At 35.9% G+C, this 27,118-nt stretch overlaps 3 protein-coding genes and 1 pseudogene across 3 annotated transcripts; 2 read left to right on the forward strand and 2 right to left on the reverse strand.

Moving 5' to 3' along the window:
* Positions 1 to 1,241: 1,241 nt before the first annotated feature.
* LOC111777129 (probable indole-3-pyruvate monooxygenase YUCCA10) lies at positions 1,242 to 4,950 on the reverse strand. Its single transcript, XM_023656590.1, has 5 exons — positions 4,633 to 4,950; positions 3,987 to 4,308; positions 2,952 to 3,185; positions 2,696 to 2,818; positions 1,242 to 1,528 (listed from the first exon to the last, which is right to left on the reverse strand). The coding sequence occupies exons 1-5, from the start codon at positions 4,923 to 4,925 to the stop codon at positions 1,349 to 1,351; spliced, it is 1,152 nt and encodes a 383-aa protein (XP_023512358.1). The 5' UTR covers positions 4,926 to 4,950; the 3' UTR covers positions 1,242 to 1,348.
* A 3,765-nt stretch (positions 4,951 to 8,715) lies between these two features.
* Positions 8,716 to 10,372, reverse strand: LOC111777167. Its single transcript, XM_023656634.1, has 3 exons — positions 10,278 to 10,372; positions 10,122 to 10,184; positions 8,716 to 9,027 (listed from the first exon to the last, which is right to left on the reverse strand). Exons 1-3 carry the CDS (start codon positions 10,353 to 10,355, stop codon positions 8,893 to 8,895), a joined length of 276 nt encoding a protein of 91 aa, XP_023512402.1. The 5' UTR covers positions 10,356 to 10,372; the 3' UTR covers positions 8,716 to 8,892.
* Positions 10,373 to 13,624: 3,252 nt separating this feature from the next.
* On the forward strand, positions 13,625 to 17,985 carry LOC111777164 (annotated as a pseudogene).
* Positions 17,986 to 24,702: 6,717 nt separating this feature from the next.
* On the forward strand, positions 24,703 to 25,661 carry LOC111777158 (transcription factor CSA-like). The gene is made up of 2 exons (XM_023656623.1): positions 24,703 to 24,980; positions 25,084 to 25,661. The coding sequence occupies exons 1-2, from the start codon at positions 24,785 to 24,787 to the stop codon at positions 25,545 to 25,547; spliced, it is 660 nt and encodes a 219-aa protein (XP_023512391.1). The 5' UTR covers positions 24,703 to 24,784; the 3' UTR covers positions 25,548 to 25,661.
* The last annotated feature ends 1,457 nt before the right edge of the window (positions 25,662 to 27,118 follow it).

Consider the following 27,118-nt stretch of genomic DNA (forward strand, 5'->3'; position numbering starts at 1 on the left):
TTTAGAATCATTCAAGCTAGACATGATCAACCTTTCTTGTGGAGTGATTCGAATCTCAAGCAAGTGTTCTTGCCTTGAGATATTCGATCTAACAAGTAATCCAAATCTTATTTTCATTGTAGTAATTCCTTATCATTTGGTATCAAAACTTTCCCTTGGGTTGATTTCTTATCAAATATGCTCCGATAGTACGGATCGAGGATCAAAATCATTGAACAAACTAAAAGCTATAAATGGATAAATAAAAGAGAAGGGCCATAAAGCAGTTTTGAGTACACACATAAATGAAGATTTAGAGCACAAAATGTGAAGAAAAGATCATTTAAGTTTGGTTAAGATAATGTTGCTAATATCTTGAGCAACAGCCTTTGCATCAGCACAAACTCCAGCCAGCCCTTGCATTGACAGCCCAACACAGTAAGCATTCTTGTCTCCCTTCCAATGATTTGGAGCTTGGCTTCTTGGCATTCCACGTTCGTTTAGCACAACTTCATAATCCTACATAAATAACATAATTTGTTTGTTAGTTAGTCTCGAGTATAAGAATTCGGGATAGAATTATGATACTCATGAACACTTACTAAAGCGTAACGTTCCATGTCCTGACATTCCTCACTTATGTGCTTTCTAGAAAAAGTTCCAGAAAGTGACTCAACATATAATCGTTTCACGCAAAACACACTTAACTTTGGAGTTCTTATACGAAAAAATCATCTACCCTGAACCGCTCTGGGTCCGTGGGAACTTTTTTTTAGCGGTTGCTTACTTCTAAAAGTCGGGATTTGCAATTTACACAACCTGACGACTTATAACGTGAATGATTCACAGAGAGTTGAGTGCTCAGTTGCAGTTCATTGCAAAGTGAGCCGTTTTCATTTGGGTATGATCTCGATTCATTCATATTGGGTTTTTCCTTTCGGGCTTTCCCTTAAGGTTTTTAAAACACGTTTGCTATNATGATCAACCTTGCTTGTGGAGTGATTCGAATCTCAAGCATTCCTTTACAATTCTATGTAGTTAAGATTGCATGTTTAGAATCATTCAAGCTAGACATGATCAACCTTTCTTGTGGAGTGATTCGAATCTCAAGCAAGTGTTCTTGCCTTGAGATATTCGATCTAACAAGTAATCCAAATCTTATTTTCATTGTAGTAATTCCTTATCATTTGGTATCAAAACTTTCCCTTGGGTTGATTTCTTATCAAATATGCTCCGATAGTACGGATCGAGGATCAAAATCATTGAACAAACTAAAAGCTATAAATGGATAAATAAAAGAGAAGGGCCATAAAGCAGTTTTGAGTACACACATAAATGAAGATTTAGAGCACAAAATGTGAAGAAAAGATCATTTAAGTTTGGTTAAGATAATGTTGCTAATATCTTGAGCAACAGCCTTTGCATCAGCACAAACTCCAGCCAGCCCTTGCATTGACAGCCCAACACAGTAAGCATTCTTGTCTCCCTTCCAATGATTTGGAGCTTGGCTTCTTGGCATTCCACGTTCGTTTAGCACAACTTCATAATCCTACATAAATAACATAATTTGTTTGTTAGTTAGTCTCGAGTATAAGAATTCGGGATAGAATTATGATACTCATGAACACTTACTAAAGCGTAACGTTCCATGTCCTGACATTCCTCACTTATGTGCTTTCTAGAAAAAGTTCCAGAAAGTGACTCAACATATAATCGTTTCACGCAAAACACACTTAACTTTGGAGTTCTTATACGAAAAAATCATCTACCCTGAACCGCTCTGGGTCCGTGGGAACTTTTTTTTAGCGGTTGCTTACTTCTAAAAGTCGGGATTTGCAATTTACACAACCTGACGACTTATAACGTGAATGATTCACAGAGAGTTGAGTGCTCAGTTGCAGTTCATTGCAAAGTGAGCCGTTTTCATTTGGGTATGATCTCGATTCATTCATATTGGGTTTTTCCTTTCGGGCTTTCCCTTAAGGTTTTTAAAACACGTTTGCTATGGAGAGGTTTCCACGCCCTTTATTTGGGCTTTCCCTTGAGGTTTTTAAAACACGTTTGCTCTGGAGAGGTTTCCACACCCTTATAAAGGGTGTTTCGTTCTCCTCCCCAACCGATGTGGGACATCACAATCCACCCCCTTCGGGGCCCAACGTCACTCGTTCCTTTCTCCAATCGATGTGGGACCCCCACCAAATCCACCCCCCTTCAGGGCCCAACATCACTCGTTCCTTTCTCCAATCGATGTGGGACCCCACCAAATCCACCCCCCTTCGGAGCCCAATGTTGGCACACTGCCTCATATCTACTCAGCGTCCTTGCTGGCACTCGTTTCTTTCTCCAAACGATGTGGGACCCCACCAAATCCACCCCCTTCAGGGCCCAACGTCTTTACTGGCACACCACCTCATGTCTATCCCCTTCAGGGAACAGCCTCCTCGCTGGCACATCTTCCGATGTCTGGCTCTGATACCATTTGTAACGGTCCAAGCCCACCGTTAGCCAACATTGTCCTTTTCGGGCTTCCCCTCAAAGTTTTTAAAATGCGTCTGTTAGGGAGAGGTTTCCACACCCTTATAAATGGTGTTTCGTTATCCTCCACAACCGAGGTGGGAAATCACACATATAACCGTTTTCATTTTTATCTTTCATGTTTCAAATATATATATATAGAAATGATAGATTCTTGAAGTTTGTAAAGTAAAAGGGCTACCTTCAGCCACTTGTTAGCACAGCTTTTATAGCCAGTGGCAAACACAATGGCATCAAAGTTCTTCCTCACTCCATTTTCAAACTCAACGGTGTCCCCCTTGATGTTTGATATTTGTGGAAGAACCTATGCACAACCAACAAACACATTATCAAAAAAAACATTTCAAACAACTTCCTCGATCATGTCGAGACAGTTGCACGAGCGACTCAAGAATATTGCCGAACTTAACAGATAAAAAAAAAAACTACACAATTACCTTAATTTCCCCCGATCGAATCTTGGAAATGGTCCCGACATCAATAACGGGTGTTTTTCCCGTGAGGGCTTTGAATTGCATCGGACCCAACTTTGGTCGAACTATGCCATGAGCCGACAAGTCGCCAAACTTAACCATAGCCAAGCCTACAAGAAGCGTATCTACGACATCGAGTGGCAAACTCTTCCTCAAAACCATTCCCAAATACACCATTTGCCTCTTCACCACGTGCATCTTCAACACCAAATACGACAATAGTGACAATTATGTTCTTTCAACAAACCTTAAAATTAGAATCGATTATCGTCAACTTTCAAAAAACATTATAATCCGTTACATACTCCGAAAATTTGTGTTATTATTTTATCCGAGAAAATATTTATAATTTTATAAAAAAAACAAAAAAAAAACATACGAACAAAAAAACAAAGAACAACATGGTAAGTTTTGTTTCTACTTTTGTTTGCAAAGGTTGACTTAATTCTATGTTAATGCATCGAATGTGAACTTAAGGAAGTGATTAGGGTAACACGTGTTTATATGGATGCATGCAAAATAATACAAAATTTAATTGATAATTCATAATAATTAAATTAAATTAATAATAATAATAACCTTAAACTCAACTGCATGCAACTATGTCTCTCCTTGATTTACAAATGTATGCAATACCTTAAAAACATCAAAAAAATCTTAAGCTAATGCATGCACCTTTGACAACCAATCCAGACAAAACAAAATTTAAGATGATTTCCTTAAGACATTAGACGATCAAATCCCGACCCAAAACACGTTTCGAATTTTGGTCAACTAAGATGTTCGAGTATCGAGTTTAGACAAAAAAACGAAAAACGTTTCGAGTTTTAGCGAGTTTATACGTACTATCGATCTATATATTCGATGAGTTCAAACCGAAAGGTAAAAAGAGGTAGAAATACAATGATTGCATGCAAAAACAACACAATGTGTGGATCACTTACCTATTTTGAACATAGAAAGTTAACTTTTAGCTTATGAGAAACATAGAGAGCTTACTGGACTTCTAATAACGATTGAAGGGCGAGCTCCATAGTTTGAGAGATCAAAAGAAATTTCCATGCCGGAATTCCCACACCCAACCACCAAAACATCTTTCCCTTCATAATCTCGTCCATTCTTATATAGACTAGAATGAACGATCCCTCCGCGGAACGTTTTTAACCCGTCCATCTCCGGCATGTTCGTGACGCTATTCTCTCCGCTTGCAACGACCAAAAACTCCGACGCATAAACCTCCATCTCCCCCGTCTCGATATTCCTCACTTCCACCCTCCACATATTCTCCCCTTCCTCCTTCAACCATGCCTTCTCCACGTTCCTAACATGTCAATACTTCGTTAGATATCAATATTGTAATAGCCCAAGTCCACTATTAGTAGATATTGTTTCAGGGTTTCCCTTAAAGTTTTTAAAACATGTCTACTAGAGAGAGGTTTCCACTATAAAGGGTGTTTCGTTCTCCTCCCCAACTGATGTGGGATCTAGTAGACTTTGACATCTGTATCAATACCACTATTAGTAGATATTGTTTCAGGGTTTCCTTTAAGATTTTTAAAACGCGTCTACTAGGGAGAGATTTCCACAACTGATATGGGATCTAGTAGACTTTGACATATGTATCAATACCGCTATTAACTTTTACCTGTGAAACCGAGGCTTTATGTTGAACTTGACGACGTAATTGTCGACGTACTCGAGAAAGGTGGCTCGTGGCATGAACGTCGGAGTGGAAGCGGAGTGAGACATCAAGGGAAGAGAGCAAAAATCTTTGGCTAAGTGAAGGCATAAGCGATCATAAGCTCTCTTCTTCCAAAGAGAAGCATAACAATCTTCTTTCTCCAAGACAATGTTTGGAATGGAAAGGTAATTTAAGCAAGCAGAGGTAGCCAAGCCAGAAGGGCCAGCACCCACAATCAACACTTTCACTTCTTCCATTTCTCACAATAATATGAACTTTTTATTATTTTTTTTTCAGTGATTTATTTTTTAATTTCATCTATGTTTTTATAGTGAAAGGGAGAAGCTAGCTGCCAAAGGGAGTTTATGGTAATTGTCTTTGTGGCGTTTGCTTTCATTAAAAGCCTTTTCCCCCCCTAAAAGATAAAGATGAAGTGTTTCTCGACTCTTATAAACTCCGGTTTAGCTTTTAATTTCGAACGTTTAGTGAGTTTAAGAGTGTATTTGCAACGATCGGGTACGAATTTGGGTCTTAGAAGGTAAGTCAACGGGTTATTTACAACAACTTAGAATGTAACGACCTTAATTTTTTTACGGTAATAAAATCGCTACCACGTGACATGACTCGTAAGTGTAGAAATATTCAATCATGGACTTTAACGTTCGTGAAAATTTTTAAAACAACACAAAAACGGGGAAGTATAGAGTTCGAGTTGTTGACACATAAACATGGATGAGATTCCCTTGTCGTTCATGACATAATTTAGATGAATTATGTTTACATAACTTTCATGACATGGTCTACAGAGGTTTATGCATCATATATTATCGATTCCATAACAATTTTACGCAACATGAGCGGGAGTCACATTATAGCGGATCTTATATACATGGCATAGCATATCATAGTATATTATTTGTACATATGACACGTGCAAGGGCCACGAAGCATGCGTTATCATACATAATACAATTCATCCAACCAAACCAACAGTAGAGCAATTTAGCGGGTTGCCATGAGCGAGAATCAATAAATAGTCCTAAAGTTGGTTTGAACTGCTCATAAAAGTCCAATTTAACCTACATAACCTACGTCGAGCACGATACACAATTTAAGTCATCCAACGGTGTCAACTAATTCAACTTAGATTAATAATAACTTAAGTTGACTAGAATGAGGTCATACCCTCAATTACTCCTCAAAATGTCAAAATCAGTCACCAAATGGTCCAAAACATTGGAATCATGTAACGGTTGTCCTCTTTGGGCTTTCCTTTTCGGGCTTCCCCTCAAGGCTTTAAAACGCGTCTACTAGGAGAAGGTTTCCACACCCTTATAAATAGTGGTTTGTTCTCCTCCCCAACCAATATGGGACATCACAATACTCCGTTGAGCCAAGCTGAGTTAAGCCAACGTTAGAAGGCAAGCGACTCAGAATAGGGTCAGGGTCAGGTTTGTGAGATCCCACATCAGTTGGAGAGAGAAACAAAACATTCCTTATAAGAGTATGAAAATCTCTCTCTAACAGACACATTTTAAAACCGTGAGACTGATAGCAATCCATAACGGGTCAAAGCGAACAATATCTACTAGCGGTACTAGTGGTACTAGCGGTAAGCGTGTGTTTATTACATCTTCGAAATTGTATACGTTTATCAAGACGATTCGATGAATCTACTTAACCATAACCCAATTGAGGAAAAAAACACCCACCAACAAATAGTTGTAATGTTATGAGGAGAACTATATCCAAAACCCAAATATGTACAAACTATAGGATTCTTCATTAAAAATGTAATCAAAAGTGTTCATATTCCCATGCAACCGTTACAATTTTATGTAATGTCTTGCCCTGGATTTAGGGTTCATAGAATCCATTGGAATTTAAGTGTCCATTGCCAAAATGTTTTTTTTGGTATGATCATTATTGTAAAAGGTATAAAAAAGTGCATAGCTGGTGAGTTTCATATCTTTCCAAAATTTGGATACGAATTATCGAATCTCGTAAAAGTTGGTTTTAATTAGAGATGTTCATTGAAATAGAACGAAAAATTGTTGTTTTAACCTAAAAATGGAGTGAAATCGAAAATATAGATTATATTCTTTGTTCCTGTCTTGACGTGTTTATGTTAATCGAAGCTTTAAATTGCCCCTTGTTTTGACGCCCGAGGATTAAGAAAGGAAGGATGCACCGTGTTGAAAAGGAAAAGGTGGGCCCTCTTTTGGTGACACGTAGAGAAATCTTCTCATGCAGCCATTAATTCCATTCAATTCATGGGTTTAAAATTAAACGGGATGAGAAATTGAACAGGGACGGTGAATATAATCTCGTTCACGACATTATTTATGTAAAGAAGAAAAAGATGTTCCTCACTCCCTCCCTCATTCCCGTCTTAGACTAAGACTGACACAATATCTATCACTCAAAAGTATAAATAGATCTGAAAGTATTATTACTCAAGTAAATAATACTGCGTTAAAGATTGAGAAATAGAATTCGGATCCAACGTTCAATTTTCATTGATATTCACAGTGTTTAGATAGGATACAACCTACCAACTAATACCTACCGGAAAATATAAACTAACTAAATCTTGAAAATAAAATAAAATATACTATATATTCTATAACTAATATATTCTCCAAATATTAACTAATTACGAATATCTTGTCACGGTCTTACATTTTTTTTTCGTGCAGTGTCGTGATCTTGACACGCTCACTACTATATATTTTTCGTCTCACCTTTGTGGCTTTGTCGGACCTTAGGCGAGGTTTGTCTTCGCCCATCGAACATCGCTTGTGCGGAATCCAAGCTTGTTCAACCACACACGCTACTTGTGCGTGCATGTTTGATCGTCTGCGACACATCCGACTTGCCTCTACACTAGGCTAAGTCATTCGGCTCGACCTTGCCTCTGCTCGTGCCAAGGTCTCTCACTGCAACGTCGCATCTCATCTTGTCATCTCAATCTAATTCAAACTAACAATAAGTTGTACTAAATTTTGACATAAGACAGGAATCCCTTTCCATTAGAAGCTGGTTCCCACAAGGCACACTCTCGTTGTTCATTCGACCCGGTAAACCAACTCAATTCATATAGAACCCAACTGAAATAAGTTGATAACCTAGCCCAAACAAGACGAATTAGGTTTGATTGATCGGATCACCTAATCTTTTCAACATTATCCTTTTTCTCTGTAAGACCCTAATTTTCCATTGAAATAGAGCCGCTATCATATGCATGACGTAACCTGTTTATACAGAAAGATTCATTAAAAATCATTCATAAAACGATATCATGGACGTAAACGTTTGCAAAATTTTTAAAACAAAGCAACGAAAAATAATCAATGTAAAATATAAATAAATAAATACTAAAACGATGCTCTGATTTAACGTAAGAACTAAAAAATAAATAAAATACAACTATCTTAATACAAGTTTCATGGTTGTCAACGTGACGTCGCCGTCATCCATACAAGGGTGTCTTGTCATTACCTGAAATATAAGAATAGCACATAGCTCGATGACTATGAGCGGTTTGTAATTACAGCTAGGTCAAAAGTCTATTTTACCTAACTACATATTATGCCTTAACTAACATCCGAGTCTTTAATGAACAATTTGTTTATGATTCAAACAAAACTAAGATTTCTTCGCGCGAATAGGAATCCAATAAACAAAGGACAAACGCTCAAAGCAAGGAGTTCATTACTCACTCAAAATTAAAATCAAGTCGTGATATGTTCATCGTGACTCATACAAACTCATTCATTAATGATTTGAAACAAATCATAAGTAAACCCCAAGTGAGCGAGGTCTCTTTTTTTCGTTTTGATTTATTTATTAATCTAAAACTTTGAAATTACAGATTAACATGGTTAGGTGAGCAACCGAGTTCCACGCTTCAAAAAACAACTTATAATCACAATATTCAAAAGCATAAAACCAACCAGATAGTTAGGCCACTACGACTTTTACGATCAAACTTTCAAATTACATGAACAGCTAAACATCATATAGTACAAGATTCCACCAGTAAAGTAAACATCGACCTCAATATCGATATCGACATGCCTAAAATTAGATATTAGAATTAGAGTATTAGACATGTCGAAACATCGATATTTCTACATCTAACATGAATTCGATATCGAGATGATATCGAGACGAGGTAAATCAAAATTTTGATTACAAAGGAAAGTGATGATATTTAGGTGACTAAAAAGGGGCAGTGACAATGTCTCTTAGCTGATAAAGAGGTGGAAGCTCATCAGCTTCTTGTTCATGGAACCAATTCTCCATTATGGATTCATCTTCATCTCGAATTGCTTTGCATTCCACTGCTTCTAATCCCTGCAATTTCCACTACATCACCATCATATAACCCTTTTCCATTTTTTTATATTAAAGTAATTGTAATAGCTCTATTTCACCGCTAGTAAATATTGTTTGTTTTGGTCCGTTAGGTATCGTCATCAGCCTCACAGTTTTAAAACGTGTCTATTAGAGAGGGGTAAGAATGTTCTGTTCCGTTCCGTTCCCCTCTCCAACCAACGTGGAATCTCACAATCCACCACTTTGAGGGTCAACATCCTCGCTGGCACACTACACGGTATGCGATTCTGTGACTCTGATACCATTTGTAGTACCTCAAACCCACCGCTAGTAGATATTGTCCATTTTGACTCATTATGTATCGCCGTCAACCTCAAGGTTTTCAAACGTGTCTACTAGGGAGAGGTTTCCACACCCTTATAAGGAATGCTTCGTTTCCCTCCCCCAACGAATGAGATTTCAAAATCCACCCCTTTGGGAGCAGCGTCCTTGCTAGCTCATAGCTCGGTGGCTGGCTCTGATACCATTTGTAATAGTCCAAGCTCACCGCTGGTAGATATTTTCCGCTTTGTCAGCCTCACAGTTTCAAAATACGTCTACTAGGGAGAGGTTTCCACACTCGTATAAGAAATGCTTCGTTTTCCCTCTACAACGAATATGAGATCTCACAATCCACCTCCCTAAAGGGTCAGCGTCCTTACTGACACACTGTCCATTGTCTGGCTTTGAAACCATTTGTAATAGCCCAAGCCCACCTAGATATGTCCGCTTTGGCCTGTTACGTACCGCTACCAACCTAGGGAGAGATTTTCACACTCTTATAAGGAATGCTTTGTTCCCCTCTCCAACTAACGTGGGATCTCACAATCCACTCTTTTAGGGGCCAGAGAGAGCCGTGGTTGGCACAAATACCATTTGTAATAGCCCAAGCCCAACACTAATAGAGCGACATGTCCGCTTTGGCCCGTTACGTATCGTCATCAGTCTCACGATTTTAAAATGCGTGTACTATGGAGCGATTTTCATACCTTTATAAGGAATGTTTCGTTACCCAACTCCAATTAATATGGAATCTGATAATGATTGATAGCGAAATTTGTGTATGATATTACCTCTGTGAAGATCTTGATTGCTTCTTCCATGCTAGTTGTGTTCATCACGTACAGCGCTGCTTCCTGCAGTTCATCACAAAACCATTGCTCATCTGAAAGCCTTACTCAAACCAAAAACACACACACACACGCAATCATTAAGCCTTCCATACTTACTCTTGCAAATTGGATTTGGTTCATTTTGAGAGTCCTCGGCTCTGTTTCAATGGATGATTTCCTATCCATTCTTCCCATTATTATGGCTTCAATCAACCTTATCTTATCCATGCAAATGGAGGAACCAGTAGGAGGAGAAGCAAGGGAATGAAAAGCACCCCTTTTGTAACCCATGGACATGGAGTTCATGGAGCTTGGCAGCTTGCCATGTGGCTCTGTTTCATGGGGGAATCATGTCTGCCACGTGGCTTGGTAAAGATTAATCTGTCGGCCACGTGGCTTCTCCTCTGTCTGTCTTCGTCACCTCTTGCTAAATCTGTTGTCCTCCTCGGCGGTGTCGGTGAGAGAATGGGGTTGCAACGGGACACCTGGTATTGGGTGGGTCCCACTTGAGAAGTACATGCACTTGATTAGCCTAATTTGTATTATAATATAATAATGAATCGAGCTCTTAGAAACTAAGAAAGTGTTAGGGACTCGTAACACGAGATCTGAATCATTTTTTTATAAAGGTGTTTCTGTGAAGGGAAGCTCGAAAGAGAAAATCTGAAAAGAACAATATCGAAAGGGAAAATCCTATAAATACATCCACGCCTTAAGTACCGTTATTAAACTAATTCCATTTCGAGCTAATGAGAGGGTGTGTCCCCATTGTTAAAGTTCCGGCACCTCAAGGAAGCTACTCATCTACTCACCATATATGGGGAGGAGTATTGCATCTAGTAAAGGTGTACATTCAACCCGATAACCCAGATCAACCCAACCTAAACTATAAGAGTTGGGTTGGGTTGGGTTGGATTAGCATTTCAGGTAAGGTTGGGTTCATTTTTCTGAACTCGAACTGAATCGGTTCAATTTCGGGTTTGTGGGCAAAACCTTCGAATTGTCTCGAGTCAAATATATTAAGAATTCTTTTATATGAATGGACTCGACAAATTCATTGGTAGTGAATCCAATTTAAGTATATACGTGTTTCTTTTTATTATTTTGTTTAATTTTGTTTATATTGTTTTGTTAGTTTATTATTTTTAGCGTATAATACATGTTTCTTTTTATTATTTAATTTATTTTATTTTATATTATTTTTATTATTTTTATATTATTTTGTTATTTTATTATTTTTAACATATAACTATTAATACATTTTATATTATTTTTGAATAACTATTCACACATTTTATTATATAATACAAAATTTATTAATTATGACTTCTACATACATTTAATTTGAAACAAGTTCATTGTTAATTGTTAAATTATATATATATATATATATATATATATAAAAAATACCAAATTTATTAATTATGATTTATGCATACATTTTTAAATTTTAAAGCATGTCTTTATTATCTAATTTTTTTAATAATTTCGATCTCCGTCACGTATAAATAAGCATATTTCAATCGATATATATATATATATATTTTGTTATATACAATACTTTTAAATTAATTATTTTTATTGTTTATTTAATTTCATGATATCTTTATATTTTTATTACCAACCAATTCTTAAGAAATGTAATTCTGATAATGTTTAACTAGGTCAACATGTTACAATTTTCTCTCTTTTTTATTTTTATTTTTATTTTATTTTTATTTTTTTTGTTAATAATCATAGATAATATATTTTATTTAAATAATTATAAATTGGGAATAAATAAAACTTTAAAAAAAAATTGACAATCCAACCTAGACCCAACCGAACCCAACCAAAAAATAGAGGGTTGAGTTGGGTTGTGAAAAGTTTTGGGTTGGGTTCGTTAAAAAAATCTCCCAACCCAACCCAATCTGGACCATGTACACCCCAGACATCTAGTAAAATTATATTCTCAAACTCCCTATTTTTTGTTTTGGATCTTTCAAATCATTCCCGGGAGACGTCCGGATCCATTTTTTTTTTCTGATCCTTCGATAAAAAGATTCATTCTCTTCATAAAAAATAGGAGGTAGAACCAATAAATATTTCTTTTTCGATTCATCCCCTCGAGTTGAATACCTCATTCAAGAATTGTTTTTGATCGAATTCGTACTAAAGCAAATCCCTTATGATACACCAGATTCGGTTCCCTTATGGACAGAGTGGTAAGTACCAAAAATAGTAGACCTATTAAATCAGTTACAAAACTGGTTCTTACCATGCAAATAGAAGAACAAGCCCTCACAAGCCTACATAACTCAGACATAATTAAGATCAAATATTATCCTGTCAAATATTAAATATTTCATGTTCCAATTTTATACAAACTTATTGTATAGAATATTCCCACTCAAATGTCTCCACATATATATCATTTATAACATTTACAAAAAGAATGCAACAATATTATTACCCGGACAACACCCTTTAGTTATTACTTAAACATGATCCTACTATATGTCAATCACACAGTTTGACAAGGACCCAACCCAATGCCAGCCTCGGTCAACCCAATAGGCCAATGGTCCAACAGCCCATGCTTGTATCCCAACGGCCATCCTTAGAAATGTTCTAATTATGATATCATGGAATGTCATAGACATTCTCAGATGTTGACAAGTAGGATCCAACGAACACCGAAGTAGGAAAATTATAGACTTCGCATCAAGCCTATAAGTAAGTAGTTTTACTGTTGGAATGCATTCGGACTAGGTTGAATGAATTATATATTATATGAATAACACGTACTCTATGACTTATCTACGTGTTATTACTTATATGATACTATGTTTATGTTACGGCGTATGAGACACTTGATGAATTATGTATGTAAAGATGAATGATATGACATATACATATATGTATATCTCATAAGAAGGTTATGTCAGGAATATAATGTGCATCATAACCATGTACCATGATTTGAAAATGTGGGATCTTATGTATGTTGTATGTCACGAGCAGTATGTCTTATGCAGGTACATACACCATGTTATGATACACACCCATTTTTTTTTCCGTTGATTTTCGTAGTGTGAGCATGCGCTAGCTCGTAATCAAGCCTAAGGGGTATCTAAACGAGCTCGCTTAGTGGGTTCTTATGCGTGTATGCGAATCATGTGTAGAGAAGTACTATGCGTCCAACTCTACTTGAAAAAAGAGAATAAAGCTCGAGAAATAGTTACGAAAAGTAGGTCATACCATGAAATTATGTTGCATGTGATTGCATTTTTAGACGTCCTTCGAGTCGAGAATTTAAATTTTTTATTCCATAAAATACAATGAAAATAATAATAAAATATCACATTAATATTAATAACACCAATTTTAAACTTGATTAATTTTTTTATTTTAAATATTCTTTGTGAAATTATTATATTTTTGTATTTTTCTTTTTAAAGAAATATCAATTAAAAATTGAAAAAGAAAAAGAAAAGGCGACGATGAACATTTTGCCTAAAACTTCGGTTGGTCTTTGTGTTCAGAGTCATTGAAACTTGATTGCAATGGAGAATTCGCAGAATTCAAACAGCAATCCAAACCCTAATCCGATTCGCATCCAGAATCTTGTATCGTCGCCGATTGCTGTGTTATGGCCGACAATTGATGGCTCATTGGGGCTNGCTCACTGGGGTTGTCGGAGGAAGAATCGGTGAGCTATGCCCGTAGATTCTATAAATTTGGATTTGCATTGCTTCCATTTCTTTGGGCGGTTAATTGCTTCTACTTCTGGCCTGTTCTTCGCTCTCACTCATTTCCTCGCATTCGTCCCTGTGAGTTTGTCTCTCTCTGTTTAACTTCGATGCACGCGTCTCTACTTTCAATTATTTTCTTAATTTACACTTAACCGGGGATCTTCATAGTAAGAGCATTCATTCTTCGGATTCAGATGTATTTTGTATCCTATAACAGGAAAGCTAGTGCGGGATATCATGTCCGGTAGAGATAGGACTTGAAAGATTGTCCCATGTCAATATGAATATAAAAAATGAACTTGAAATAATCCTCAGAATCTGTAGTTGAGGATTGTTGGGAGGAAATCTTACGTTGGCTAGTTTTAGGGAATGATCATGAGTTTATAAGTAAGGAATACATCTCCATTGGTACGAGACCTTTTGGGGAAGCCCAAAGCAAAGCCATGAGAGCTTATGCTCAAAGTGGACAATATCATACTATTGTGGAGATCTGCGATTCCTAACATCAGTGAGGGAACTAAACTAGCTTATTTTCTGTCTAGCCTTAGAACCAGCTATTGATCTATATGAATGGTAAGAAACTAGCTGCTTGAAAAGGGACATTGGACTACTATGAATAACAGAGACTTTCGTTTATCCTTTATCCCTTGTCTAGAAAGGTTATTGGCTCGATGATAGAAGCACTCGAATGTGATTCACTTCTAACATTTTTCCCTTGCTTGTAAGTAAACACAATGGTGCAAAGGGATTACCCCGGAAGGAGAACATGAATAAGACCCTATTGTTGGATTTATCTTACCTCAATATTCTAATGATGGTAGCATTACGGGTCATTCGTTGTTGTTCTGGTTTTTTAGTTATATTTTAACGCGATTCTGTTTCACTAGTTACGTTTCAATGTGTGGAAGCCAAGAATCAAACTATTTTGTGGAGAAATACATGATGCCGTTGTAATGTAGATATTTGTATTAAAAAGCTGAGTGCCCATCGATTTATCCTTGTCCATGTGTTGTTCTTTTTCTTAGGCTTGGTCAGTGGATACAAGGAGTTCTAAGCTGTTTATTGGTGCCAATACCCTGACCATTTTGATAATTCCCCTTCTTTCTCTTTGTAGTTTGCTTCATCATATTGGGACATGGTGATTCATGTTATACATTATTGTCTTGAGTTTATAGCTTTTGCAATAATACTTTAAGCAATGATACATTGATACTCTTCATAATTTACTGGAAAAAAGTGGATAAAAAAGATTAGTAATCATGTTCTAGTTCACTAAATTGAGCCTTAAGAATTTGGAGGTACTCTCTGGTCTCCTAATGTCAGCCTTCGATTGAAGTGACAAAGATTTGCATTTTTTATGCTTACAATTAGCACCTAATGTCCTACAGAGTACAAACACTTTTGAAGGAAACTAAAAATGCTTGGCTCTTGCGCTCCAAGTATACAACATTCGCAAATAAGCCTTTGATTGATTGTCAAAGTTGCAATTCATTTGAGCTTCATTATGCATATCTTTTTTCTTTCTTTAATTAAAAAATGTAGTCAAGATTTTTGGTTCTTGCTTCCAAGTGTACAACAATTTAATGTTTTGGCCTCAGATTATTTGTCATTGTCGCCGTTCATATCTACTCATTTGGCACATATTTTTTTCTTTTTTTTGAGAAAAACTGTGTATGAACTTCATTACGCATCCATCTGGTCTACCTAGGGGCATGTGTACACTGGTTTACCTAGGGTATGTACGAGTTTAATCATAAACCAGCAAGGAAAATTAGGGTGGATTCTTTTGATGGTTTTCTCGGTTTCGAACCATTAAGAAGGGTGGTTTTTGTGTCTCTGCATTCGTGTGGATGAGAAACCCTTCAAAAGGGGCCAATTTATGGTGGTTTATTCTGCCTTTTCACGTATGTCCTTGATGGTAAGATTGTTTGATGTTCCTCTCCAAGGCCCTTGGTTCATAATTAAGGAAATAAGGGTGCCTTTTTGTGTGAGTGTGTGTGTATGTGATAAGGGTGGTCTACCTTGGAGTGTAGGCGTATATTTGTATGAATAAATAAACTATGGGAGCAAGGTTGGTTTTGTGTGCGTGTTGCAAAGTTGGTTTTTTGTCCGTGTATAATAGGGGTGAGTTCTTTTTTGAGATACTCTCCTAGGCCTGGGTTCAACCCACGAGCTTGNTTTTTGAGATACTCTCCGAGGCTTTCGGTTCAACACTCAGGCTCGAAAACTTAACGACCTATAACACTTGGACTCTTTGGGATTAGTGGAGTGGGTCGTGAATATGATACAAGAACCACCCAAACCCTGCCCCCCAAAGAACTTGATTTCATTGTTTTCCTTTTCCTTCTATTTCATTACACTTATGATTCAAGGCACGAGCCTCAGTGATTAAAACCTTAAAAGCGATAATGTACTTGTTCTTAACTGTAGTTTAAATTATCTAATTCAATTTTAATTTGTATATTCATATTTGTATGTCCATGCTAGCTTACACACGCCTCAACTAATTTCAACTTAGGAAGGAAAATTGTTTCATGGTGGAATTTATAGTTGTACTGCAACAATGATAGTATAATTGTAATACAATAATGAATCTATTTGAGATCAATGCTCTCTATACTGGAAGGCTTCTTCATTAAGTCACTCTGATACTGGAGTTTTCAAGATAAAAATTCTATTGCGAGACTGTTTATATCATTGGTAAGATAGATTGAAGTCCATAGAGTTCTTATTTTGGTTTGTTTACTATGAAAAGTATGACATTCTTGATAATGTTTATAATTTTGTATCGTCTCTCTAGGTATTTGAAATGGTTAGGATAGGATCAAAGCCATATGACAATCCACTTAACTTAAGCATGAGGATATGGTACAGTATTCTGGATCTTTTCAACCTATAGTGGTGCTTTCCGGCCAGCATTCAGGATTCCATTACATTGCCAGAATCCATGTTGTATATTTGAAAGAGATTGACCTCCTTGCTTCTCTCATGTTACAATCCTCTTCCCGCCGAGCCTCCTTTCTCCTCGATCCACAGAGACAAAATGGAGGATTGGTGCCAATAGTTCATCACGGAAGAAATGACTCGCNGTTGACCTCCTTGCTTCTCTCATGTTAGAATCCTCTTCCCGCCGAGCCCCCTTTCTCCTCGATCCACAGAGACAAAATGGAGGACTGGTGCCAACAGTTCATCACGGAAGAAAGGACTCACTGAGCCGAGATCACTAACTAATACTAATCTAATACTAATAGAATAGAAAAGAACTGTCTTTTCTGTATACTTTCCCCGGTTCCATTGCTACCGCGGGCTTTACGCATTCAAATTCTAAGAATAGGTCACGGCTTCTAAAGGAATTTGGTTAACACAGTTTCAGTCACAACTAAATATACATAGCTGAGCTTTTATTATTTTATCTTATATCTTTCGTCAAAATTTTCCTTACTTCGGCTATTACGAGTTTTCGTTATGAATTTTAACAAGGTATAATTTTAGTTATTCCTAGAAACACATTATGGTAGCGTATTCTTTTTTTTTTTTTTTTAATCTTAATAGAAATTTACTTTTATTATTTTTCCCATTATCTCGGTTTGGTACTTGATAAAGTTATCTAACGATTTGAAATTGCTCTTCCCTTAGATATTGTTGGCTCAGCTATTGGTTTTGCTGTTTTCATGGCCATTATCTCGTCTTGGGCCTTGACATTTTCCATTGGAGGTGAACGACTCTTTGGACCTGTTTGGGATAAACTAGTGATGTACAACCTTGCTGACAAATTAGGATTAACAGGTTGGAGCTAGTCTGGTTCCATTCCTTCAGCAACCAACTTCGACCTTGTTCTTGTATATTTTAAGATGTGTAACTCTCTACTGCCATTCTTTTCTTGAAATATCAAAGTTGAAGCTTTTGGTTTCACTTCTCTAAGTGCTTCAAGTGTCAAACATAAACATAGAAGGGATCTCATATCAAACATAATTGAAATGAAAAATATCAGGTTAAACAAACCCATGGTTTAAAGAACGCTTGTAATTTCATTGCCATGCCGATGCTGGTTAATAGTCAAATGCACACGTTTTGAAACGGTTCTCCCTGCAGCTGCGTTGACAGAGTTCTGTGGATGGAAATCTATACTGGTTATCTGAAATTCTCCTTTGCTTCCCTTTTCTCCCACTTTCAATACTATAAGCTGTGCTCTGTTTTCTGGTTCCCTACTTGAGAACATTCATTTTTCAGGTGGATAACATCTGATGTTATGAATTTTGTTAAAGTTCTTAAGGGACTATGTAGAATGCATCAACGAGCGCCAAAAAAAGGTACGATCATGTACTTCTATGATGTGATTATTAAATTTCATTAGGTTACTGTCGTATTCCCAGTTTGAGACATATGGCTCACAGTTGATTCGCCGTATCAGATAGCATTGAAACAAGTTTGTTTTCAAATGCTAGTTTTGGATAATTGCCTGTATCAGATTATGCTGTGATTCACTTAATAAACTTTGGTTAGTAGAAATGCTAACCTCTTGATGTTTGGTGGAGTTATCAATACTCCAAATGGGAAACCCATTCACTAAAATAGACATATGAGAGAACCAAAAGACTTGCTAGAAATAGTGAAAGATGGGTAGGGTGGTTGGTGGGGGATCTGCTTCTTGAATGGTGTTTGTTTGGTTAGGTTTTCTTTATTACTATTATCCTTCTCGTCAATCTGGCTTTTTAACTTTAGCAGCACATAGGGGTCGAGTCGGGTTAGATCGGGTCGGGTTGGGTCGGGTTTGAAAGTGAAGAATTTCCTCTGAATCCACTTTTGTGTTTTGAAAATTGGTTACATTTTGAAATGTATTTTTCTTGGATGAAACAACTTAATTATTGGAAAAGCTTTCATTGGAGAAATAGGTCAGGTTTTAGTATATGTAGAATAGAGTTAGACGTTTCCCACATAGCATATTCTAATTTGAATCATATTTGGTATAAATGGATACTAACAGTTGGCACTCAGGGTTTTGCCTACTTCAAAAGTTAATACCCATCGCTGGATTTAGGAAAAAGTGCTCAACATTGATGATAAATAACATGATTTGGACGTATTTGGTTCATCTCTGAATCTTTTCTCTTGTGGAATAAGTTATTGGATATGGAAATGTGCTTTTTATGAATGTGAGAAACAAATAGCCATTGGTGAATCAGCTCCGTACAAAACCAACTTCTCTTAATAAGTGATTTTGATTCTTAGTGATTTTGTTAGGAGGTCTCCTTTGTCCGACTCTTTTCCATTCCAGGCGTCTTGTTATATGTTACAATTGCACTTTCTCAGAATTTTGTAGCGATTGTGCGATACTCACTGTCACTAACGAGTCAGTCAGGAATTACTTGTAGGATTTGATGGGCTCGTTATGTTAGGAACGTCTGTGGTGACCACGTGAACGTGGGAGTTGTTAGAAAAGGATAGGATTAGAACATAAAAGAAAACCAAAAAACAAAAAAGAAATGGTAATGATGGGTTATGACAACCTAATGTAACTGCACAGCCAGAAATGTATTATGAGGAATTTGGAATGTTTCTCAAAATCTGTAATGCAACCAACCAAATGAATTGGGTTTCCCTCCCTTCATAGGTTGTTGGTGAGATCTCAATAACAAAATACAAAAGCTTTTAACTGTCCACAATTAACACTTTCTCCAACTTTCTTCTCTTTGTTCGCTCTAATTTCGGTGGGTTTTGTGTACTTTCTTGTTTCTTTTGTGTGGAATTTTCTGGCCTTTCATTGTTGGGTATCTTATTTTTCAGATACAACGATGTCCTGTGGATTTCTTTATGCTCTTTAATCTCGGCAGGTTTCGGGTTTTGTGTATTTTCTGATTTCTTTATGCTCTTTAATCTCGGCGGGTTCCGGGTTTAGTGTATTTTCTTGTTTCTTTCCTGTGATGTGAAATATTCTAGCAGAAAACTTCAAACCAAACGACCCCTTATGGATTTCTTTAAGCTTTTTTTTGTTAGATCTCATGTCGATTGGAGAGGTGGACGACTTTTGTAATAAGGGTGTGGAATCCTCTCTTTAGCAGACGCTGTTTAAAATCTTTGAGGGGAAGCTCAAAAGAGGATAATATCTGTTAACGGTGGACTTGGATTGTTACATCTTTAATCTTGGTGGGTTTCGGGTTTTGTATAGTTTCTTGTTTTTCTATTGTTAAGTATAAATCATTTTTAAGTTTTAGGAATTTAATATATTAGATGGGATGTATTAAATATAAATATTAAATAATGTTAAAATCAAATGTCAAACAAAAGTATTAATAAAGGTGGAGTGTGTTAAAATGGTGTATTCATCAGATGATTCTATTTATAACAACAAAATCATATTCATTTAATTCAAATCCTCTGTCCAATCAATGATTTTAGTCTACCTTTCTTTTTCCCCCTTAAATTAATTGTCATTTTGTAAAATTGTCCGTTTGAATAATGGTTTTACCTAAAATAAAAATTACTATACTTATTTTAAAATATTGTGGGAGGCACCCTGGTTTTTTAAATATATTAAATTACCATTTTACCCTTCCAATTTTAAATCTCGATCACTCATGTTCGTCGAAGCCATCAGATACTGAATCAAACTCTGGGTATGAAGGAATAAAGGAAAATGACTCATGTTGGTCAGAATCATTACGTACCGAAGGAAAATGGCTCATGGTCAGAGCCGTCGGGTCCCAAATTTGAATTTTAAATCTCGATCCAAATTCTAGGCATGAATGGCAAAGGAAAATGACTCATTTTGGTCATAGCCATTTGATACCGAATCCAAATTTTAAATTTTGATCTAAATTCCGGGCATGAATGAATAAAGGAAAATGACCCATGTTGGCTAGAGCCATTAGGTACCAAATCCGAGGGGCATGAATTAATAAAGGGAAATGACTCAAGTTGGTCAGAGCCTTCGAATCTTAAATCTTGATCCAAACAATGGGCATGAATTAATAAAGGGAAATGACTCACGTTAGTCAGAGCCTCCGAATCTTAAATCTTGATCCAAACAATGGGCATGAATTAATAAAGGGAAACGACTCATGTTGGTCAGACCCATCAGATACGGAATCCGAATGTTAAATCTTGATCTAAATTCAATACATGTATGAACAAAGAAACATAACTCAGGTTGGTCAGATCCATTAGATGTCAAATCTAAATTTTAAGTCTTAACTCAAATCCCGAGCATCAATCGTTGCAATTTTATTCCGTTGATGGGCACATGTTTCTAAACATGAACTATCCACCAATATTGCTTTCACATCTTGAGTCAATAAGTTTGACTTAATTATATATAGAAAAATAAGGTGAGGTAAAACTTGCCATATATAATGGATATTATTAACTATTTTTCTTGGCCTTTTTTAATTGGAACAAAGAAGAAATTGATTTTTTTTTTGCTTTTTTTTGGGTAAGAAAATATATATTTTGAAGGTTAAATTTTAGTTCTTAAAAGTTAGTTACCATTTTTAACTATTTGGTCTAAAATCCTCGGTGTAAATATTATTATAGTTTTCTAACTTTTAAAAGTCAAAACATTTAATTGAGATATCAGTTCATACGTGCTTCAAAAGAAGAAGGAACTGTACACCGGTATACTGTTTACCACTCACTGATACCTAAATTAGAGAGAGAGAAGAAATGCAGTAAGACCTTAAGGTTTTGACCGGGGAAAACGAGGAACCATAATGGTGTATTTATATGAAATTTCACTCAGACCCGAAAATATGGATTTGGAATCAGATCAACTTGACCCTGAGGTCTCTCGGGCATCAAATCGAAAAACAGACGTACCTGATCGTATATATGTATTGTTTAGCCTAGAAAATAGTATTAAATTATAGTTTTTAAAAATGTAATAACCAGAGTGTTTAAATTTTATATTTTATGTCTAATAAGTTTCTAAACTTTCAATTTTACTTAATAAGTTAGTCCATTCCATATATTTTTTTTTAAATTTAGGAAAACTAGTAGATATTGTCCGTTTTGGCTCGTTACGTGTATCTCATTAGCCTCACGATTTTTAAAACACGTCTACTAGTTAGAGGTTTCTACACCCTTATAAGGAATGTTTCGTTCCCCCTCTTTAACCGATGTGGAATCTCACAATCCACCTCCCTTGGGGGGCCTATCGTCCTCGCTAGCACACATCCCGATGTCTTGCTCTGATACCATTTGTAACTGCCCAAGCCCATTGATAGCAGATACTGTCCACTTTGCCTTGGTACGTATCGCCATTAGCCTCAAAATTTTTAAAATGCGTCTACTAGAGAGAGATTTTCACGTCCTTATAAAAACGTTTCACCACAATTTTTAAAATGTATCCCATCAGCCTCACGATTTTTAAAACACGTATACTAGTTATATGTTTTTACACCCTTATAAGAAATATTTCGTTCCCCTCTCCAACTAGGGTGGAATCTCACAATCCACCTCCTTTGGGGGACCTATCGTCCTTGTTAGCACACAGCCCGATATCTTCTTCTGATCCATTTGTAACTGCCCAAGCCTATCGCTAGCAGATATTGTTCACTCTGTTATGTATCGCCATCAGTCTCATCGTTCTCCTCTACAACCAATGTGAAACCTCACACTATTTTTACATAAAATTGAAAGTTTAATATTCTATTCCATAATAAAAATTCAATTTTATGTCGAATAAATTCTTTTATTTAAAAATAATAATAAATCTTCAAAAAATTTATTAAACCCAAAATTGTTAATAATTATTATTAAATATATATATATATTTAAAAATTTAAAGATATTTTAGACCCAAAATTACAAATTTAATAATTGAAGTTATAATTTAATATAGAAAATAATATATAATATTAAACTGTTTTTGAGTTTGACCATTTGTGTTTGAATTCAGAGTCCAACGGGGCCCACTTTTGGGACATTGTGACGTCATCAGAATCTGTTTACTGAGATTTGGCTAACTGCAAAAGGGAAAAAATAAGCAAACAAAGTAAGAAGAAAAATATTGTTGCTTATCCAAAAACACTCTCTATATTTATTTATTTATTTATTTATTTATTTATTTATTTATTTATTAACTCTCACCATTTTATGTTAATTTGTCTATTATACCCCCAACGTTCGAGGCGTTGCACGGAGTTATTAACGTTGATGTTATTAAGTAATATGTGTTCGGGATGCTGTGTTGTTTGGTCGTAGGTTAAGAAAGTTTGTAGTCGAAGTCCGATGTTGTTTAAGCCCGAGTTATGAAGTTTGTGTTTGTTATTTTGTCTATTTTTGTATATTTTTGTATATTTTCTNGTATACTGTTTACCACTCACTGATACCTAAATTAGAGAGAGAAGAAATGCAGTAAGACCTTAAGGTTTTGACCGTGGAAAACAAGGAACCATAATGGTGTGTTTATATGAAATTTCACTCGACCCGAAAATATGGATTTGGAATCAGATCAACTTGACCCTGAGGTCTCTCGGGCATCAAGTCGAGAAACAGATGTACCTGATCGTATATATGTATAGNCTTGTTGTATTATATAATTTTTTTTTAATTTTAAAATAGTAATATTCTTTATAGTTTAAATAACTAAATTAAAAATAAACCATTTTAATATGATTAAGTTCAAAATAAATGCTACATATGATTATTTTATATAATTTGTATTTAGTTTCGAGTGGTACGAGATCTCAAGTGAAAACCTCTCCCTAACATAAGGGTTTTAAAATTTTGAGTCTGACGGTGATACGTAACGGGTCAAAACGGATAATATCTGTTAATGGTGGACTTGAGCTGTTACAAATGATATGAGATCTCATGTTTGTTGGAGAGGGGAACGAAATATTCTTCACAGGGAGTGTGAAAACCTCTCCCTAACAAACGCGTTTTAAAATTTTGAGTCTTGACGGCAATACATAATGGGTCAAAACGGACAATATTTGTTAATAGTGGGCTTGAGCTGTTAGAAATGGTATTAGAGCTAGACACTGAGTAGTGTGCCAACAAAGACGCTGGCCCCCAAGGGGGTGGATTGCGAGATCTCACCAATTGTGAGGCTGACAACGATACGTAACGGGTCAAAGCAAATAATATCTATTANCAGTGAGCTTGAGCTATTAAAAAAAAAAAAAAAAATATATATATATATATATATTATATCATCAATCAAGATACTGAGTGGTATGAGAGCTAGACACTAAGTGGTGTGCCAACGAAGACGCTGGTCTCCAAGGGGGTGGATTGTCAGATCCCACAATTGTGAGGCTGACAACGATACGTAACGGGCTAAAGCAAACAATATCTATTAGCAGTGAGCTTGAACTGTTACAATATATCTATACACAAAACACATGAATGAACTGAAAAATCATGTCCAAATAAGAAAAACCCTAAGGACAATACATTTCTTGAATTGATTATATATCATCGGTCAAGAAATCTTCACTTTAGTCCTATATGAGTAGAATTTTACATGACCTTTGGGAACAGGAAGATTCGAAGCTCGAGCCACACACACACTCAAGTTTAATTAGCTTTTGAAACAGACTATTGAATTGAATGATTAAAGATCGAGTAGTAAACCGAAGAATGTAAGTATCGTATGAACGATGAAAGTAGAATTTTAGTTATGAAAGTGAATTAGAGAGATACCAACTTCTTCCAACTGATATTAATGAGGTTTCCCTAATATATAACAAATAAAATAAAATAAAAAGAATAAAAAGAAGAATTAATTGTAGTGAAGGGATTATCCCAAATAAGGTACTATTACTAAGCCAACCCATTTACCTAATTAGATCACTAAATGCCTTATAATGGGATGTGTTCTTTGTTCTTACAAACAAAATTAAATTTTTTTTTTTTTAAAAGAACTCTTCTTCTTCTTCTTCTTCTTCAATGATGAGATCAAGAAGCAGCAGCAGTGGCGGCAGCAGCGGCGGTGTCGGCGGCAGCGGCGGCTGCGGAAACAGCTCGGTCAGCTGCTACCGAGGCCACTGGCGGCCGGCTGAGGACAATAAACTCCGGCAACTCGTTGAACAGTTTGGCCCTCAAAACTGGAATTACATTGCTGAACACTTCGAGGGTAGATCCGGTAATATTACGTTTCAAATTTTATTATGTTTCTTCGTTCGTGAGATGAAAGTATAGAGACTAAAATGAACGGTGTTTCGTTTTTTTTTTTTTTTTTTCGATAGGAAAAAGTTGTAGATTGAGATGGTACAATCAACTCGATCCAAATATAAACAAGAACCCGTTCACCGAAGAAGAAGAAGAGAGACTTCTAATGTTTCAACAGCTTCACGGGAACAAATGGGCATTAATCGCGAGACATTTCAAAGGAAGAACAGACAATGCCGTGAAGAATCACTACCATGTAATAATGGCTAGAAGAAGAAGAGAACGTTTTACAATCTTCACTAATCACAACAACAACAATATTCTACGAACCCGTCATAGCTTATTGCCATTTTCAAAGGTCCTACAAAGCTCGCATCAAAAAACCGCCATCAAATGGACACCTCTCATGGCCACCACCGTGCTTCGACATGGCGGTGGAATGTCGGCTCCGACAGCGGCGGTGGTGTCGGGTTCCGACGGGAGGGAGGAGCAAAAGAGGAGGGTTCCATTCATAGACTTTCTTGGTATGGGAAGCTCTTAGTTTAGCCAAATTTTTAATTTTCTTAGGATGTATGAGTTTCATCTTGGTTGTCAAATGTAAGAGTAATTATGGATTGCCAACTATATTATAAGAGATTGTCCATTAACGTTTTTACCTATCAAATATATAAATATATATTTTATTTATTTTTCTCGATTTGAACTTAGAACGGGAGAGAGATTAGCGTAGATATCTAAATTAGGTCTAAGTTACGTTTATTTCTTCGAAAAATTATTTTCAAAACGGGTTTTCTTGTATAACATACATCCGAGATAAAATTTTAAACATTGAATCTCTCGAGTAGGAATACATAGATTTCACGCTTGATGGTCCAAATTCGGCAACTGATGACCCCAACATTTCTCTGCATCATCGACAACATGGTACATTACTAATCCTAGCTGAATACTATCTTCACAAACCAACCCGAGTTTTTCAGCATGATTTATTCTCTCTCACATGCATTTAAGGAAATTTTTTACGAGGTTACTCAATTTTAAATTGCTACGAGCAAAGTATGATTAATCTTGGAGTTCTTATAATTGAGCCACCAAAAAGGAATGTGCGGGAACCTTCATTTTTTCCCTCTTTGTTAACCCTACGATTTGGGTTCAACTAGACTCTTAATTAAGTAAGGAGTCAAAATAACCATTTTATCCATCCGGTTCACTTTGACCCAAATTTTCTAACGGTTCACAATTTAGGGTTTAGGGTTTTAAAAAGAAAAATTGATTCAGAAGTACAAAGGTTCGTTTTATACTAAGTAATTAAATATATATATATATATATATATATGATCGCTTGTGGATGTATATAATAAAATGATGTAAAATTCACAAGAATAAGTGTAAGTATACACTATCACAAGTAGCAAGTAATAAGTAAATTATCAATTCCACAGTAAACCTATCATTTTGGTTAATTTTATCGCTGGAAATTAAGTGAGTTTTTAGGTAACATTCAAATGGGTGTGGGTGATTTTAACTACTTAAACAAAACTAAAACAGTGTCACTGCTGTCGAAAAAACAGAAAATGATGAGAAAATCAACTATAATGAGGAAGGTTCGACTAAAAGAGATTAAATAGATTAGTTGTTGAGTTTTGTAGTAGATTTTAGTTCGTTTTAATAGATTCTAAGCCCACTTCCGAGGGTCATGAATGATGATTATTTCCATAATCGTTGTAATTTCTATTAACAAGGCTTTACGAGAAGAATTATTTTTAACCCTTCTATTACCCTTCATTGCTCCCTCTTTCTCCCGAATAAGAGGACAACTATGTATGTAAAGTAGCTAATTAAACACACTAGGAAAACTATTGTAGAATTGACTATCTTCTTGTAAACACAAGGTTCGTCAACAAAAACATATTCTATTTTCAATAAAGTTATTATTGTTATTTATTCAGTAAAGATTGTTATCGAATAAAGTGAACTTTACGATCATTAATCTAAATTCAATAAACTAAGAACACTCTGGCTATAGTATGATTACTTGAACTATATGTAGAGACATAAGAGTGGATCAAGTTCAAGTATATAGTCAAAATGATCTATAGTATAAGGATAAGG

The sequence above is a fragment of the Cucurbita pepo genome, chromosome LG16 (assembly GCF_002806865.2).
Source record: "Cucurbita pepo subsp. pepo cultivar mu-cu-16 chromosome LG16, ASM280686v2, whole genome shotgun sequence".
In the NCBI taxonomy this organism is placed as follows: Eukaryota; Viridiplantae; Streptophyta; class Magnoliopsida; order Cucurbitales; family Cucurbitaceae; genus Cucurbita; species Cucurbita pepo.

Coding starts and splice junctions, on each gene's coding strand:
- LOC111777167 (XM_023656634.1), bottom strand. CDS start 10,355: ATGGGAAGAATGGATAGGAAATCATCCATTGAAACAGAGCCGAGGACT. Junction 10,185..10,277: donor ACCAAATCCAATTTGCAAGA/GTAAGTATGGAA, acceptor GATGAACTGCAG/GAAGCAGCGCTGTACGTGAT. Junction 9,028..10,121: donor CAATCAAGATCTTCACAGAG/GTAATATCATAC, acceptor TGGAAATTGCAG/GGATTAGAAGCAGTGGAATG.
- LOC111777158 (XM_023656623.1), top strand. CDS start 24,785: ATGATGAGATCAAGAAGCAGCAGCAGTGGCGGCAGCAGCGGCGGTGTC. Junction 24,981..25,083: donor ACACTTCGAGGGTAGATCCG/GTAATATTACGT, acceptor TTTTTTCGATAG/GAAAAAGTTGTAGATTGAGA.
- LOC111777129 (XM_023656590.1), bottom strand. CDS start 4,925: ATGGAAGAAGTGAAAGTGTTGATTGTGGGTGCTGGCCCTTCTGGCTTG. Junction 3,186..3,986: donor CAATCGTTATTAGAAGTCCA/GTAAGCTCTCTA, acceptor TTGGTGTTGAAG/ATGCACGTGGTGAAGAGGCA. Junction 2,819..2,951: donor TTCGATCGGGGGAAATTAAG/GTAATTGTGTAG, acceptor GGTTGTGCATAG/GTTCTTCCACAAATATCAAA.